General features: G+C 41.2%; 1 protein-coding gene across 1 annotated transcript in view; it reads right to left on the bottom strand.

Moving 5' to 3' along the window:
- Nucleotides 1–16,283, bottom strand: part of rab3gap1 (RAB3 GTPase activating protein subunit 1) — a 76,337-nt gene extending 60,054 nt beyond the window's left edge. Inside the window, exons 1-7 of the mRNA XM_046069693.1 lie at nt 16,081–16,283; nt 15,690–15,851; nt 14,111–14,189; nt 13,852–13,984; nt 11,334–11,412; nt 7,949–8,068; nt 1,012–1,177 (exon numbers count right to left, since the gene is read on the bottom strand). Of these exons, the coding sequence (XP_045925649.1) occupies nt 1,012–1,177; nt 7,949–8,068; nt 11,334–11,412; nt 13,852–13,984; nt 14,111–14,189; nt 15,690–15,851; nt 16,081–16,283 (942 nt within the window). The remainder of the gene's footprint in view (nt 1–1,011; nt 1,178–7,948; nt 8,069–11,333; nt 11,413–13,851; nt 13,985–14,110; nt 14,190–15,689; nt 15,852–16,080) is intronic.
- Nucleotides 16,284–18,072: the final 1,789 nt, after the last annotated feature.

The following is an 18,072-nucleotide window of genomic DNA, read 5'->3' as shown; positions in this document are numbered from 1 at the left end:
ACTATTTAATGAAGATGCCAGTTGGGGACCTGTGAGGCGTCTGTTTCTCAAACTAGAGACTCTAATGTACTTATCTTCTTGCTCAGTTGTGCAACGCGGCCTCCCACTTCTTTTTCTACTCTGGTTAGAGCCTGTTTGTGCTGTCCTCTGAAGGGAGTAGTACACACCGTTGTAGGAAATCTTCAATTTCTTAGCAATGTCTCGCATGGAATAGCCTTCATTTCTAAGAATAAGAATAGACTGTCGAGTTTCAGATGAAAGTTCTGTTTTTCTGGCCATTTTGAGCGTTTAATTGACCCCACAAATGTGATGCTCCAGAAACTCAATCTGCTCAAAGGAAGGTCAGTTTTGTAGCTTCTGTAACGACCTAAACTGTTTTCAGATGTGTGAACATGATTGCACAAGGGTTTTCTAATCATCAATTAGCCTTCTGAGCCAATGAGCAAACACATTGTACCATTAGAACACTGGAGTGATAGTTGCTGGAAATGGGCCTCTATACACCTATGTAGATATTGCACCAAAAACCAGACATTTGCAGCTAGAATAGTCATTTACCACATTAGCAATGTATAGAGTGTATTTCTTCAAAGTTAAGACTAGTTTAAAGTTATCTTCATTGAAAAGTACAGTGCTTTTCCTTCAAAAATAAGGACATTTCAATGTGACCCCAAACTTTTGAACGGTAGTGTATGTAATGTATTAGTCATTGTTCACCTGGTCTCAACTAGAGTTCCTTGCTATCAGCAGCATGCTGCTCTGATGTGTTCGTATCTCTATTCTCTATACCCCAGCATCAGTGGAGACATCTGCTGGATTTGCACTAACACAGGCACCTAGTTTTAAGCCCTGCTGAAGCTGAGGTTTGCCAGCTATAGTTCAAATTAATTATGACATCCTGTGACAATAAAAAAAAAATAGGCAAGTTTAACAACAAGTTGATGTGTTTGAAAACAAAAAACCCTGGGAGGTCCTAAACAACAACCAACTGTACAAATAGGATTTACTTACTATCTTAGACTTAAAGATGTCAAGCAGGCCAGACAGGTGGTTGTATTGGCTTGGCACCTTGCGGAGGTGGACCATCTCAAAGTCAGTGCGTACACCTGGTCCATGACACTCTCCGGCATACATCCGCCTCCACTTCTGCTGGATCTGCACAAACATGGGCACCTGGCTGAATGCACAAGATAAAGAGGAGCAGGCATTACTATGCATAAGTCAACATGCTCACTATCTCTTGGGTAATGAACCATAAACCGGACTTAAAGTACAAGGTAGATTTCATTTTACAACACAGGGCTGTATAACAAGTTGTAGTTCTCTTTATGCTACTCACAAAATCTATCATGTACAAAAATGAAATACACTAGATGGGTTGATAAATAAGTCATAAAAATAAAATTATTTTACATGGTGCAGTGCAGAGGATGAATATAGAAGTATCACAGCTTGGTGAAAGAAGCTGCTCTGAAGTGGGGGTACAACAGATAGAGTGAAGGGTGGAGAGATCAGCTTGGAGAGTACAGTGTTATTATCAGTGATTGGTATAACATGCCATTGGACCTAACCCTCTGCTCATTTATTATAATACTGTATTTGTGTTTATGGTTTAACCTGATGTCGTGTTTCAACTACTTTCATATTTTTCCTATTAAGAATTGTTTAGCAATCAATATTTTCTTGTAACTTTTTAGTTAGCCGTTCATTCATCTGCTATTATTACTTGAATTGAGTTGCCCTTGTTATGTATAGAGTCAATAACTTCTTATGGCCTTGAGAAAAGTGTTTATTATGGAAAGATATATGATTAAACGCACACAAGTAGACTTTCTATGACATTACTCTTAAATTAAGGTTTCTTAAAACACAGAAACCTTGAGGGACCAAGGATGTCCTCCCACTTTTTGACACGCCCCAGTAGAGTGACAAACAAAACCGAGTGGCACTTAACACTTTCTCTCTCGCGCTATTACCAGCTCTCTGCATCATCTCCTCTTACTAGGTTCCTGAAACTTTCCTGCCTCCAAGATTCCAGCTTGCAGGAAAACTCTGTGACTTCCAAATTCTCCATTCTCCTCTGTCTGTTCCCAAGGGGGAGATCTGACTCGACTATTTTCTAAAAGCTTTAACTGGAATGAAATTTTCCCAGACTAATTCGCCTTTGATTCATCTCAGCAATGTTAATAGTCACAAGGTCTTGCAATCCTTAACTGAAGTTCTTTTTTGTTTCGTTTTGTTTAGTTATTAGGTTGTTTATTTACATACCTTTGATTGAGAAACAACAATTCAGTTTCCTTTGAAATCTTAGTAACTTCCACTACTTTCAACGACCAACAGAGTTTGGAGGTTCGTCAAACAAGTTGGTTACGCCGCCAGTAACAGAGAGGACATCCACCTTAGAACACTGAGCCAGAGTTAACGGCCAAGAGGACTGTAAACTTTTCCTGTAGCCACCAGCCAGAACCCGAAGTAACCCAGGTCAACCCACTGGCAATTCCTTGGTCTTGCCAACGCTGTACGGTGCGTCAAGCCCCACCAGATGGCCATGAACACAACCTACCAAGACCATCAGCATGGGCCTTTGAAGTGACAGACGGGCCGAGGAAACAACAAAGTAGTGAGGCAAACAAACAGTCTGTGATCAGGGTTGACCGTAAGAACCAAAAACTGCATCCATTTGTTTCCTTTATTCCCTTATTCAATGTACAAACAGCATTTATATTAAACCCTATTAATTCTGTTCTGACTTCTGTCTATTGCATTCTTGTTGTTGCCTGATCAATAGGGCCCGAGCGTGAAACATGCGAGGTCCCTACTGGCAAGAGGAAGTGTCAAGTTTTACGCTGTTACTACTGCTAGCGGGTTGGTCCCATCCAAACAGTCTCCGAACAGCCGATTAACTCCATCGTGAATGGAGCCAACAGGATAATTCAGAGGCTCATCTACTGACCTCCGGCCAATGCACCGCAGCCACATCATGCCTCAATGAGCACCACAGCGCAAGGCCTGCCAATGCTGCTTGCAGCTTTAATTTTTTTTTCTGTAAAGTAAGCTTGTTTTTTGCGGCCTATACATGCTCAAACACTCACCAAACTTTGCACACATGTCAGAAGTGGCAAAAAATATGTATTTTATGGGTCCTGCACATGAACATGGCAAAATAGAAAAATTAGCCCCTACGTCACACTTCAACCTTCATGCACGAAATTTTTTGAGTTTTTTTCCACATAACCGTGGCGTGTCATTGAAAATTGACGATTTGGCACAAAACAGGAAGTTGTGTTAACTGTGTATATGCTAACATCTGTACCAAGTTTGACACATGTATGATAACAGTCCGGCCCTGAACACGTCTATATGCCAACATTCACTCAAAGTCACAGCACCTCCTGCTTGAAACAGGAAATGTCACATTTTATGCTATGATGGACTACTTTTAGCAGGTTAGCCATATCAACTTCAAAACTGTCCCAGAAAACCCTTAACATTGACAATGCCATATTCCAAAACTTGTGAGTTTTCAGTTAACAGTGTGGCGGCAAAGTTGGACGTTTCGCCATGACACAGGAAGTAGTACTAACTTTATTGCATGTACAAAATTTTACACGTTTAAGTCCACCTGCTGACAACAGGTAGGCCAACCCTAACCCTAACACACAATCAACAAAGCAGCCCCCATGGCACATTTCACCTACATATGTGAAATTTCTGTGGCACGTGTCCAGACGTACCAAATAGCCTCTTGGAGGCGCTAAACCCAAGAGTAAGTCGACCATTTTGAATTTGATGGTAATTTTTGGATGATTTACACTCACACCATACTTTAACAAACTCCTGCTACAGAATTATTCCGACAACTTCAGATTTTTGCAGTCTAAACCCAGTGACAATTAAAAGTTGCACAAACGGTGAGTTTTCGTGGAACAGTGTGCCCGTGGCGTCCAAAATCGACGATTCTTCATGAAAAAGGAAGTTGTTGTAACTGTAGTGTACATGGTCAAATCTGAACCAAACTTTATATGGTTGATAATGAGTGTATATGAGATATGAGTCCCGCCCTGAACACATCTACAAGCCAATATTCACTCGTAGTCACAGCGCCACAAGCTGGCAACAGGAAGTGACTACTTTTATGCTGTGATGTACCACTTCTTGCAGATTAGCTGTATCTACTTCAAAACTATTTCAGGGAAAGGTTGAAGTCCCTACCTCTATCCCTAATTGGACGAGTAAACAGCATAAAAATGGCTGTCCTACCCAAATTTCTTTACCTATTTCAAACAGTCCCAACACCAGTTCCAAAAATCTTCTTTAAAATATTGGATAGCCAAATTTCTAGATTTCTGTGGAATGGTAAAGCTCCAAGTGTCAAGCTTAAAACTCTTTGTTGTCCCACAAAACAGGTAGGGCTTTAACATACCTGATTCAGTTGTATTATGTGGCCGCCCAATCCAAAGCTACTTGGACCCAACACATCGAACAATCCCACATAAGTGAAGCAATATTAAATATTCCATTTATTTCCTCTTATAATCTGAAAACTGTAACAAATCCAATAATAAAACATACGACCTATACAAATTATGGCATGATACTATAATAAAGTTCCAAAGTGCCAGGAAAATATAGGAAAATAATATAAAGACACCCCATTCCACTTTAATCCTGCTCTACCTGGGTCAATGAGAGATGTCATTACAAAGGACTGGTTTAACAGGCGTATATGTACATTTGGACACCTATATAAGCTAGATCATCTGAAGTCCTTTGAACAACTGAAATCCTCCTATGGGCTTCCTTCGAATCACTTTTATAAATTCTTGCAAGTCAGGGACTTTAAAAGAGTGCTACAGTGAGTGTATGTTGTCCCTCTGGAAGAACTTCAGTTAGACAAAATAATTCAAGAAAAACGCAATCGTAAAGGTTTTTTTCTGCCTACAGAAGTTCATCTCCCTTACGAATAATACAGTTCTTAGTACAAGAGTCAGATGGTAACAGGACTTCGGCGAGGCTTTTGAAGACGCTGACTGGTGGCCTGAATAATGGCCTGTAGATGTGTTCGGGGCGGGACAGTTATCAAGCACGTAACATTTGGTACAGATTTGAGCATGTACAGTGACGACTGTGAAGGTTCTTAGTCATCCAGGTCATAGTTATCCAACAAGGTTGAGGTCAAGGGCAACTGGACTTGGTTGTACAGTGACTTTACGACGACTTTCTGCTTCAAGTACGTTACTTTGCTGCCATGCCACGAATACACCATTGAAGGAAAACTCACAAGCTTTACAACATTACATCATCAATGTCTTAAGGGTTTTCTGAGACAGTTTTGATGTAGATATACCCAACCTGCAAGAAGTGCTCCTTCAAAGCATAAAAGTAGTCACTTTCTGTTGCCAGCAGGTTACGCTATGTCAATGACTACCAAAAATCTGAAGTTGATCGGACTAATTCTCTAGCAGGAGTTTGTTAAAGTACAGAGCCCATAAATCACCAAAAATGACTACTAAATTCAAAATGGCCGACTTCCTGTTGGGTGTCAGGCGTCACTCCAAGAGGCTTTTTTGTACGTCTGGACATGATACATGTGCCACAGAAATTTTATACATGTAGGTTAAACATGCCATGGGGGCTGCTTCGTTAAGGTCACTTCCTGTTGCCAGGAGGTGGTGCTATGAAACGTCAGGAATGTTGGCATGGACATGTGTTCAGGGTGGGAATCTTATTAAACGTGTAAAATTTGGTACAGATCTGACCATGTATAGTCAAGTTACAACAACTTCCTGTGTCATGGCAAAGCGTGGAACTTCGCCGCCATGCCACTGCAACGCGGTTAACTGAAAACTCACGTTTTGAAGTTTACAATGTCAATGCAATAGGGACTTTGAAGGACTTCGTGCTCGGGCCCCAATAATTCCTTCAGTTTCAATAGGGACCTCGCACAATTCGTGCTCTGATCCAAATAACCCGTTCGGTTCCATTTAAATCTTATTTTCAAATGTTTAAACCTTATTTTTAAGTTTAATAACCATGGCTTACACTTTCAAAACTAACCAACCTTTCAAATTTTTGTTTTAATGTTTTGTTTAACCAAATTTCCATTGGACGATGCCTACATTGAAGCAGTAGTCTTATGGGCATGTGTTTACATGCACAGACTTCAAGTCGTTTACAAGCACGGACAAGGTAAAACAGCAGTGAACACAGGGTGCAGATGTTGGTCTCTGTTGTTTGCGATTACACTCTGGTCACATGTAAATGCTCCGTACTTGTATAGCGCCTTTCTAGTCTTTGACCACTCTCAGTCTCACACTGAGCCTAAGTGCTCAAACGGAAACTAACATTCACACTCACTCATACACTGGCGGAATAGCTGCCAGGGGCAATTCAGGGTTCAGTATCTTGCCGAAGGACACTTCGACATGCAACCAGGGGAGCCAGGGATTGAACCGCTGACCTTCCGGTTAACAGCCAACCCGCTCTAACTCCTGAGCCACAGCTGCCCCAAGAGTAAAGCACATTACGCTGTACCTTGACTTGTTATTGTACAATGGCCTTAACCTTGACAGAAGCTGACACTACAGAAACTTTAGTGTCACACAGGGAATGAAAGTAGCACCCGCCACTGCAGGTAACGTGGTGGGTGAAATCATCGGGCCATCCGCCGCTTTGGCAGACAGGAAAAATGTGTGTAGTAAGGTAAGCGTATTGTGGCGGTCACCAGTTAGTTCATAACATTTACATTTATTCATATAGCTGACGCTTTTATCCAAAGCGACTTACAATGGCTATACACGTCAGAGGTCGCACACCTCTGGAACAAGTGTCTTGCTCAGGGACACAATGGTGGATGCGTCACCTCAGCCGGCCAGCAGATTTTCAATCCCCCGCTCTGCCTGGCCCTCTCCACACAACGCTCTGAAGCCTCGGTGACGTACGGACAATCTCAACACTGATAGGCTATCGCGACTCAGCGTCATGAGAGTTCTTCCTTTCCGTTGCTGGTCACAAACTACTTACCGCCACCGACAGGAAATCGCGGCTTTGACTTTGTATGTAAACTCACCACCCCGAACGCTTGCTTTGCTTTTGGTCTGAAAGCACCATAATCAGCTGACAGGAGTCAACCAAAGCATGCAGAACAAACTACGGAGGGTATCCATGTCAACGCTGAGTTGGTGATTTGTCACATGAAATACATGATTTAAATAATAATAAAGTAGCCCTCATCACTTCTCCTTTCTGAAAAATATTCATGACCATACTTGCTAACCCTCCCCTTTTTCATTAACCTCTCCCAGTTTTCTCCCAGGGCACAGCATGTTTAATGCATATCGGATTTTGAAATCTTTGAATATTGAAATCAGTAACTCTTAAAAATCAGTCACTTTAAGTCACTCTTCACCATCCAGACTAGAGCTCGAACAAATTAGTATGCTAACTGCAGATAAATCAGTATCTTTATTTAATTAGAGCCGATGAACTGTTGTCATGCTTCACTGTGATTGGCACAGCTGTTTCAGTTATGAGACCAGTGATGTGACTGGCTGAGAGTATATGTACTAATCTTCATTTCCTCTAATTCATAATCTGCTGCATATACATCAACCAAAATAGCAGGTGTGCTTGAAGACACCTACTACTCTGTGCTAGCCGCTGGGCATGCATGATTAAAATAGGGCCCTTCCAGTTGATGTTTCTGGCCATTAAGTACACTGTAGGTCATTCACACCTGCATTGATTTGATTAGGGTTCAAATGTCAAATTTCTGACATTTTTCACAAACAAAACCTTCAAATAGGTGACATAACAAAACTACAAACAACATTTGTATTGTGATGATACATTGTATTTAGTTCTCCATAACCTAATTTGCAACATTAGTGCCTTAATAAAAAACACACAGAAAACAAGATCATTGCCATGAGTGATGGTTGTGACTCACCAGCCACTGTTGGCCAGAGAAATGGAGATGGAGCTGAGAAGCAGATTGCATTTGGATTCACTGATGATAGCCTCGCAGTTGGTTCCAGGAGTGATGACCACAAACTCTCGTATGCCATACCTGTCACCACACACACACCGTTACAGCAGAAAATACACATCAGCATCAGATTTTTCATAGCTTCGCTATCTTTCCACACCTGGTCTACCAAGCAGTTTGCATCTCTGAAGTGTGTTATTTAGTCATATACTTGGCATTAGCTTCATACAGAATTTAATGATACAGTAACTCACAAAAGTGAGTACATTCCTCTCATTATTGTAAATATTTGATTATATCTTTACATGTGACAACACTGAAGTGACACTTTGCTAAAATGTAAATTAGTGAGTGTACAGCTTGTATAACAGTGTAAATTTGCTTTCCCATCAAAATAACACATCACACAGCCATTGATGTCTAAACCGCTGGCAACAAAAGTGAGTACAAATGAAAGTGAAAATGTCCAAATTGGGCCCAAAGTGTTAATATTTTGTGTGGCCACCATTGTTTCTCAGCACTGCCTTAACCCTCTTGGGCATGGAGTTCACCAGAGCTTCACAGGTTGCCACTGGAGTCCTCTTCCACTCCTCTACGATGACATCACAGAGCTGGTGGATGTTAGAGACCTTGTGCTCCTCCACCTTCCGTTTGAGGATGCCCCACAGATGCTCAATAGGGTTTAGGTCTGGAGACATGCTTGGTCAGTCCATCACCTTTACCCTCAGCTTCTTTAGCAAGGCAGTGGTCGTCTTGGAGGTGTGTTTGTGGTCATTATGTTGGAATACTGCCCTGCAGCCCAGTCTCCGAAGGAAGGGGATCATGCTCTGCTTCAGTATGTCACAGTACATGTTGGCATTCATGGTCCCCTCAATGAAATGTAGCTCTCCAGTGCCAGCAGCACCAAGCTTGACTGTAGGCAAGACACACTGGTCTTTGCACTCCTCACTTGGTTGCTGCTACACACGCTTGACACCATCTGAATCAGGAGCTTTATTGCCAAGTAGTGTTTTACACATACGAGAAATTTGCTTTGGTGATATGTAGAAATATATAAATATGGAATAGACAATGCAAGTTATGTAAGAATAATAAAAAGAATAGAGAAAAATAGTGTAGACGTATTGCAAAGGAAGAGAATATTGTGTACATAAATATATAAATTGACAATATGAACATATACAACAACAAAGATTAACAATTAACAACAATTTGTGCAATGTGCCAGGCATGCATTGTGCATGATATGAAATTAAATAATATTTACATGTGCAGAGACATTTGTATTATTTGCAAGGGGGGAGCATCAGTGGGGCAGTGATTGACAATAAGTACAATAAGTTTCAAACCAAAAAAGTTTAGCCCTGGTGGAGGACCTGGGCCTTGTTAATAAGGCTAGCTGCAGATGGGAAGAAACGGTTTTTGTGGCGAGAGGTTTTGGTCCTGATGGACCGCAGCCTCCTGCCAAAGGGGAAAGTCTGAAACAGTTTGTGTCCGGGGTGGGAGGAGTCAGCTGCAATCTTTACAGCTCGCCTCAGATTCCTGGAGGTGTGCAGGTCCTGAAGTGATGGAAGATTAGAACCAATCACTTTCTCTGCAGAGCGAATGATGCGCTGCAGCCTGCCCTTGTCCCTGGCAGTGGCAGCAGCGTACCAGATGGTGATGGAGGAGGTGAGGATGGACTCAATGATGACGGTGTAGAAGTGCACTATCATTGTCTTTGGCAGGCTGAACTTCTTGAGCTGCTGCTGCCTTTTTGGTGAGGGAGGTGATGTTCAGCTCCCATTTGAGGTCCTTGGGAGATGATGGTCCCAAGGAAGCAGAAGGAGTCCTGTTACAGAAGCTGTACACTCACCACTTTACATTGTAGCAAAGTGTCATTTCTTCAGTGTTATCTCATGAAAAGATATAATTAAATATTTACAAAAATCACTTTTGTGAGATACTGTACATGTCTTAGCCATGGTTCTAAAATATAGACCGATAATTAGATTGAAAAATCATTCCATTTAATTGCAAAAGAGCAAAGAACCTACTGTTGTTGTACAGATTATTAGGGCGCGAGCACAAAAGTGTAAAATCATTCCATTTAATTGCAAAAGAGCAAAGAACCTACTTAAAAATTTCAGCACAGCAGCTGTGTCATCTCTAAAATTATTCGAGCCTTACCCCAAACCTAAATGGAAGCCATTTTGAATTAAATGAGATTTTTGCCATTGGACTTCAAATTTGGGCAGTGCAAACTTAAGACCTTTGCAATGCTAAATTGCAAATCTTTTAGGATTCATCAAATGGTGTGGACCATGTTGATATTTGATGTTTCACCATGAAACAGGAAGTAGTGTGTAAATGGACTGTACAAGGTCAAATCTGTCCTGAACTTCACATGCTTTATAAAAGTCACACCCTGAAATGCCAAAATTCGGTCTTAGTCATAGTGCCACCTACTACCAGGTGTTTTACTTAAGTCTACTCAAGTAAAAGTAAAAAAGTAGTTCATTTAAAATGTAATAGTTACTTTTTTTTAAACATCTTAAAATAATTTATTTATACTGATTTAACTTCTTATTTATACTTATAATTGTTTACTTCAATCACAGTTTTCTGCAATTTGATAAGGGCACAAAGCCATATTGTGCTTTTGATTTTAGTTTGTTTGACAGGTACTTTGCCAAAGCAATGGCCCAAAACAACGTTAAATACCTTTTTTGTTACAATGTGAACTTTTGAGAATGTTTTCGCTTCATGCTGAAACTGTGTCAGAAAAGATCAGACTGTGGCGGGCCGCATTGAAGTTTATGAAGTCATAGCCTATCCCTATTTACAATCAAACAGGTGGTAATTTTAATGGGCCATTTTAGACAATAGCATTTATTATAAGCATAATTAACTAGTTACCAGCAGGTTGCTAGTGCCAACCAACATTAGCAATGTCATACAATCATGTCTGTGTGGCTTTGAGCAAAGCCTCTTACTAAATATGAAAACTTCTCTTCAGCTAACTGTTGTACAAGCAGGGTGTGAACTACCTGGGAGCCAGGGGGAGTTGGCTCATCTCAATAAGACATGACATGCTATTTTTGCCATTCATTTCTATTTTTCTGTATCATGGATCATGCATAAATTACAAGCGTCAGACTTCATCCAGCGAGAGGCAATAACAGTTACCATTTCATCAAAAAATTATATTGAAAATGTTACTTTATTAAGATGTTAAAAACAACAATTATTTTCAAATAAAAAAAAATGTCTTTATTAAAACAAGATTTGGGCTTAAGAATGTATTTTTCAATATGTTCGTATTTTTTTCTCTGTAAATGAAAACATATTGAATGACTCAACTCACCATCTAACCAGGCAGTGGGCTCGAGGAGGGAAGTCATTGTTCGCACAGAGAAGATCCTGCATTGCCAAGGGGAAGGGATCTAAACACAAGATTCAAACACTAATTGTTGGAGGGATTAATTCAGCTCTCTGGGTGCATTCTTTCCTGTTATTCACCCATTTCCTATTACCTTTCACCTATGAACACAGTCATCAGTAAACATTCACTATGATGTAAAGCATTTGGAAATTTAGAAATACAATGGGGGAAAAAAGGGACTAGATATGTAATTGTGTGCTGAGACGAAAAAAGGTGAAAAAACTAATTATATATATATACACACACACACACACACACGTCTGTAGCACAGACACTGTCTTTATAATTGCTATCTTTATAATAACAAACAACAACTGCTCAACAGGAGTGGAAAGTCTGTGTTCATCTCTGGCCCAATTCCCACTTTGTGCTGTGTAATTGGTCGTTTTAGTAGGCTTCTAAGCCTTCACACCTGGCTCCAGTCTGTCTGTTGCACCCATGGTATTGGTTTTATTGACAATTTCAATCTGTTCTGGAATCGCGACTCCTTCTTTGCACAAGACGGTCTGCATCCGAATAGGCTAGGTAGCCACATGCTAGTGTCCAACCTGCAGCACGTTCTGTCTGTGTTCTGTCCTCCTTACATGACTGACTATCTAAAGATCACTAGAGTTGGCTCTTAATGTTAGATCCCTCTCAAACATTATTCTAAATGATTTTACCTCTTCTGACTTAGACTTTATGTTTCTGACTGAATCTTGGCTACGTCCTGGTGAAACTCCGTGTAACGATTACTCTTCTTTTGAAGTGCTCTTGTTCAAACTTGGTAGCCCCCCACCGATCCTAATTGCTGTCATCTACCGCCCCACCAATCCCTGAATTTTTATCTGATCTTGTTTTATATGAGGATAGAATTCTTATTTGTGGTGATTTTAATTTTCACATTGACAAGTCTTCCAATCTCCCTGCTCTTGATTTTTTAAGTATCATTCATTCTTTTAATCTTACTCAACATGTGTCGGGCCAAACTCATCACTATGGCCACACTTTAGACCTGGCCCTTAGCTTGGGTGTGAAGACATCCGCTGTAGAAATTAAGGACATCTTTATATCTGATCATCAGGTCATTAATTTCCACTGAACTACATGCTGTTAGTGTTGCCCAGTCTTTCACAAAACAAACCTGCAGTTTAAATGAGCAGAGCGCCTCTAAATGTGGTGCCCTCTTCAGTTCATTTAGCAATGTGCCCCCATGATCTCTCTCAACTATTTTAATTCCCTCTGTTCCTTAACCCTTGATCTCATAGCTCCTCTGAAAAACAAACAACACTTAAAATCTGCAAAGCAACCCTGGTTAAATGCAGATATCAGAAGCTGCAAACGGGAATGCAGAAAAACAGAACGCAGATGAAAAAGAAATAAAAAAAAAAAAAAAAAAATCAGGTCTCCGGGTCCATTTCACGGCCATGAAAGAGTTACTATATTCGTACAATAGTTTGGTAGTTTTCTTTTTAAGACTCTCGATCTGTTGGTGAACCCTGCCTCTCCCTGTGCCTCTGCTGATTGCAATGCAGATTATGAGATATTTTTAACACACTTTGTCAGTAAGGTGGAATTATCAAGAGCCAGTATTAGCCCAAACCATGCCTTTTTAGATGTTGTTCACCCTACCCAACTTATGGAAACTATGTTTAAGATGAAGCCTTCCTCTAGCTCTCTTGATCTGATTCCTGCAAAGTTTTTAATAGAAGTTTTGGAGTATATCAGTCCACACCTGTTTTTAATTTTTAACAGCTCATTATCTACCAGTTGTGTCCCGGTCTACTTCAAGACGGCATGTGTATAACCTGTCCTAAACCTAGCCTTGACCCCAACATCCTCAATAACATCCGCCCAATCTTTCAAAAACCCTTCAAAAGATAGTTTCTAAGCAGCTCAGTAAGCATCACAGTACTGAGACAGCACTCTTGAAAGTTACTAATGACCTCCTAATGAACGCTGATGCGGGCAAATGTTCAATACAGATTTTGCTGGATTTAAGTGCTGCCTTTGACACCATTGACCATGGCATCCTGTTAAACAGACTGAGGCACTGGGTGGGGGTATCTGGTACTGCACTGAACTGGTTTGCCCAATACTTATCCAATAGGAAGTTTTGTATCTCTATAAATAATTTTAAGTCTTCTTTCTCCACCATCAACTACTGTGTGCCTCAGGTGTCAATCCTTGGACCTATTTTGTTTTCTATATATGCTCCCTCTGGGTGATGTCATACGCAGGCATGGTATCTCCTTCCATTGTTATGCGGATGATAGTTATACCTACCTGTACAGCCCACTGACCTTAGTATGCTGAGCTCATTAAAGGACTGCCTTACCGACAAAACATTGGATGTTAAATAACATCCTACAGCTTAACTCCAATAAAACAAATCTCATAACGGCCCATGCCTAATATCAACTCATCAGGCAATCTATGTCACATTCAGACATCACTGTACCTTCCTCCAGTTTGTCCTTCCCATCGTCCTTCTCACATTCTTGTTTCAGAAAGTAGTGAGTTATGTAGAACTTAAAGTCAGCAAAATGGATATCCTGAGACCTCTCCCCCCATGTGCCATTGGTATATTCACCCTGTGTACAAAGAAAGAAGCATCATAACAGAGTGAAGGAAAAAAAAAAAAAAAAACCTACTGGCAGCATACGGTTTTACTGGTGTTTTTCAGCTGAACATTTAAGGCTTAATAGGAACAGGAATACCTTCTGTGGGGACAACTTTTCTGTGGAGTTCCCAATCAGCTTCCAGTCATTTAGCACTTCCTCGACTTTGGACACAAACCTTTAAGTAGATAAAAACAGTTTTTCTGTTAGCAGCAGCGACATACACAGTATTCTATTATGGCATGCAACTGGATTTTGTTATGCTCTTAATTTGGTTTGCAGTCTTAAATGAGACTGAAACTGAAAATAAGGTCCTGGTAAACAGCGCTCAACTGTTGACAATACTCAATGGCAGTCTGCAGCAACTATTAAGTAATGCTGGTGTTCTTCTCAATTGTGATGTGCTCCCAGAACCTATACTAATGGCCGACACAATTTACAAATAGATTCAAAATCTGCAAACCAACTACTCATGGTCCACAAATATAAACACAAATTATGAGGGGTGGAAATAAAAAATAATATTAAAAAGAAAAAAAAAAGAAAGGTGATGAAAATGGATGTGAATTGAAAATAAAGGGGTAAAAATGGATGTGAACTAGAGTGATAAATATTCAAGTGATTTGATTAATTCAAAATCAATTTGATTAAAACAGTAGCGATAGAATGAAAACATCACTGTTTTTATTTATCAATCATAATTTACTACCCAAAATTGACATTAATCATTTAAAGAAGGGAGTCTCAAGGGTTAAAGTAACAAAAAGTAAATAAAATGGAGGTGATGAAATTGCATGTGAATTGAAATACAGAGTGGTTAAATTTAAGGTGAATTGAAATAGAGTAATAATTTGTCAGCTCATGTGATTAACTTGATTTACCACTTATCGTTCTCAACACATCCTTCTGTCATTCATCATTTACTGCGTGCAATTTTTGTTCTGTCCTGCTGAAACTGAATCACAAACCACACCCCCTGACAAAATTGTAGTATTTCATTTACGTGTTAGCAATAATTGGCAGGTATCACTGTTGGGATAAATAGTTAGCACAGCTAACTGTACATGTTAACTGAACGGGAGGGTATACTGACCATTTTTAAAGAGTCATGCACAGAAATCAAAATGTATTTGATTCCGATTCATTCTTTATTGTCCGTGTAGGAAATCTGTTTTCACAGAGAGCACCTTCAACAGGAATTCTTCACACAAACTACACATAGTACACATATAACCCAGGAGTGACATCAATTTGTCTGAGTTTAACTCTCTTAAAGCACAGGGTACAAAACTTGCCTTTTTGTAGAGCAGCAGTCTATATCTACGGCTAGATGGGAGAAGGGTGAAGCATGAGTTGAGAGGGTGGCTGGGATTTTGTACTATGGTAATTGCTCTACAAGCAGTGTTGGGTCTTCCCGCTCCGAACCCTCATTAATACTATTATTTTGGAGGAGGTAAGAAATGTATTCTTATTGGTGAGAGAGAGCGTGGTGAAGTAGCAGGTAGCACAGTACAGAGGATGGGTTCAATGATACTACGGTACAGGAGAAGCAGTAGGTGTAGTTTGACTGAGAGAGTCCTGAGTTTACGTATGACAAAGTCTTTGTTGACAGAGTCTGTGGATGTCTGTGATGTGTTGATCAAAACTCAGTTTATTGTCCATAGTGATGTCAAGGTACCTGAAGCTGTCAACAATTTCTACTGGCTGGCTGTTTATGGAGATGGGGCAGTGAGGGGTGGGGAGTTTACGGCATGTGTCCAGGATGAGTTCCTTTGTCTTGGTGACGTTGAGGAGGAGGTGACTGTTTTTGCACCATTGTGTGAAGACTGTCCCACTGAGGCTAAAGTTTCAATCAAACATAGTTTCAGATTTGTGAAGCCTTTATTCAATTTGTGAAAATGCTTTAAAGGATGATTTCACTGCTTTTTTCACATGTAGACCACATTAGATCAGGTCCAGATCCGAAACCACCATCTATACCAAGAGTTCTATTTCGTATAGGCTTCGCCCTCTAAGACTATTGGGTTTACCCCTTCTGCGCGCCACACAGAATTTTAGTCTACGCCCACCCAGGGTCGGTCGGTGGGTCTCTCTCTCTCTCTCCCCCTCTCTCCTCGGACCAGAGCACGCCAGCTGAGAGCGCACTCTCGGTTCGCACTGCTTTGCTGTTCAGAACGTGGAAGTGCAGTGGTCCTCCCGCTCTCTGGATGAAGTCCTCGATCTGCTGTTGACAGGAGAGCGGGAGTTGGATGGCTCTACTCTTCCCATTCATGGGTCTCCGAGCGGCTCCTCGCTTCCCCCGTTCCAACCTACGATGAGGCAGCCCTCGACGCTACTAGGTTGCCGCGGCGAGGCAAGCTAACAGGGAGCTAACGTTGAGCTAACGGATAGCTTACGTGAAGCTCACATTGCTCCACATTAGATGCGGCTAATGACATCTAGCAACCGGTTTCACTGCTGATGGCCGACCCTCGTCGCCTGGTAAGCTCTGGGTCGAAAAAAAAAATGTGTGAAATCTTGTTGCTCCTTTTGTGGAAGTTGTTGAACAAATGCTGTCTGTGCCTGTCTCAGTCGAACCAGCCAAACCAAGCACACATTTCCCACACTGTGTGAGCCAGCTCCCGTTAGCCAGACGAAGAAATCTCCGGCAGTGCCCAGCTGCAAGCTTGTTAGGGATGGGGATCGTTAATTTTTATTGATACCCTTATTGAGACTGCTTAATGATCCGATTCTTTATCCATACCACTATCGATACTTTACTATTTTTGAAGTGATGGTTATTTGGTAAGACTAGACCCAACGGGCATGAGGTAGGTAGAAAATATTCAATGTGCAAGAACGGTATATATTGACATGACATATCACTTGTAATAAATAAACATATATTGAAGGGTAAATATTAACTGCCTGGTTGTTTCTAGAGCAGCAACATTAATGTCTATGAAGATTCTCAGTCATCCAGGTCATAGTCAAACGAAGGTTAAAATCAAGGGCAACTGGACTTGGTTGAAGATACTGGAAGACGTTTCGTCCCTCATCCAAAGGACTTCTTCAGTTCTGACTGACTGGCAGGGAAACTTAGCTATTTAACCTCAGTGGGGTCGTTATCCCGGGTCATCGATACCGCTGGTTCGTTAGTGTTCCTTGTTGCTGTGACGACAGTCGTTAAGACTACCTGTGGCCAAGACTGAACGACCATCGTTGGTATCTTCACTTGAGGTCAATAGGTTACGTTTGTTGAGTTTCCTGGGAAGTGATGAAAGGACAGCATTGTAAGTGGGGGATAAGTGGTGGCGTAGACCCCCTCCCCTGTTCAATGACGGCTTCTCAACCCTGGTGTAGATGGCTTCCTTCTGCTTCTCTCTGGCTTGGGCGCTTGTTGGTATGTTTTCCGCTCTGTGGTGCAGTGTTCTCATGACCCCTAGCTTGTGCTCCAGTGGGTGGTGTGAATCGAAGAGTAGGTATTGGTCTGTGTGTGGGTTTTCTGTAAACACCAATCTGCAGGCTCCTGTCCTCTTCAATGTGTACAGCGCTCGGAGCCACCTACTTCCAGTACAACGGTGGATTCTACAGACAGAAGCAGAGAGCCAGAGAGAAGGAACAGAACCACCTGAAGGGGGCACTTACAGCCTGTGGAAACCCTAAATGGACCTTTGTGAAGACAGCCACAAGATCCAAGAAGAACAAAACTACAGGGGAGGAGGAAAAGAAGGTCAAACGCAACAACATTGTGATTCCATACATGTCTGGAGTATCAGAGAAACTCAGGAGGATTTTCAACAAACATAACATCCCTGTGTTTTTTAAACCCAAGAACACACTAAGACAGATGCTGGTACACCCCAAAGACCGCACACCCAAACACAAGAAAAGCAATCTAGTGTATGCGGTCCAATGCAGTGAGGAATGCACAGACCTGTATATTGGGGAGACTAAACAACCACTACACAAACGCATGGCTCAACACAGAAGGGCCAACTCCTCAGGTCAAGACTCTGCAGTCTACTTACATCTGAAGGACAGAGGACACTCATTTGAGGACCACCAGGTGCACATTTTAG

Source organism: Micropterus dolomieu, linkage group LG14 (assembly GCF_021292245.1).
Source record: "Micropterus dolomieu isolate WLL.071019.BEF.003 ecotype Adirondacks linkage group LG14, ASM2129224v1, whole genome shotgun sequence".
In the NCBI taxonomy this organism is placed as follows: Eukaryota; Metazoa; Chordata; class Actinopteri; order Centrarchiformes; family Centrarchidae; genus Micropterus; species Micropterus dolomieu.
This window is presented reverse-complemented; position numbering and strand designations above follow the sequence as displayed.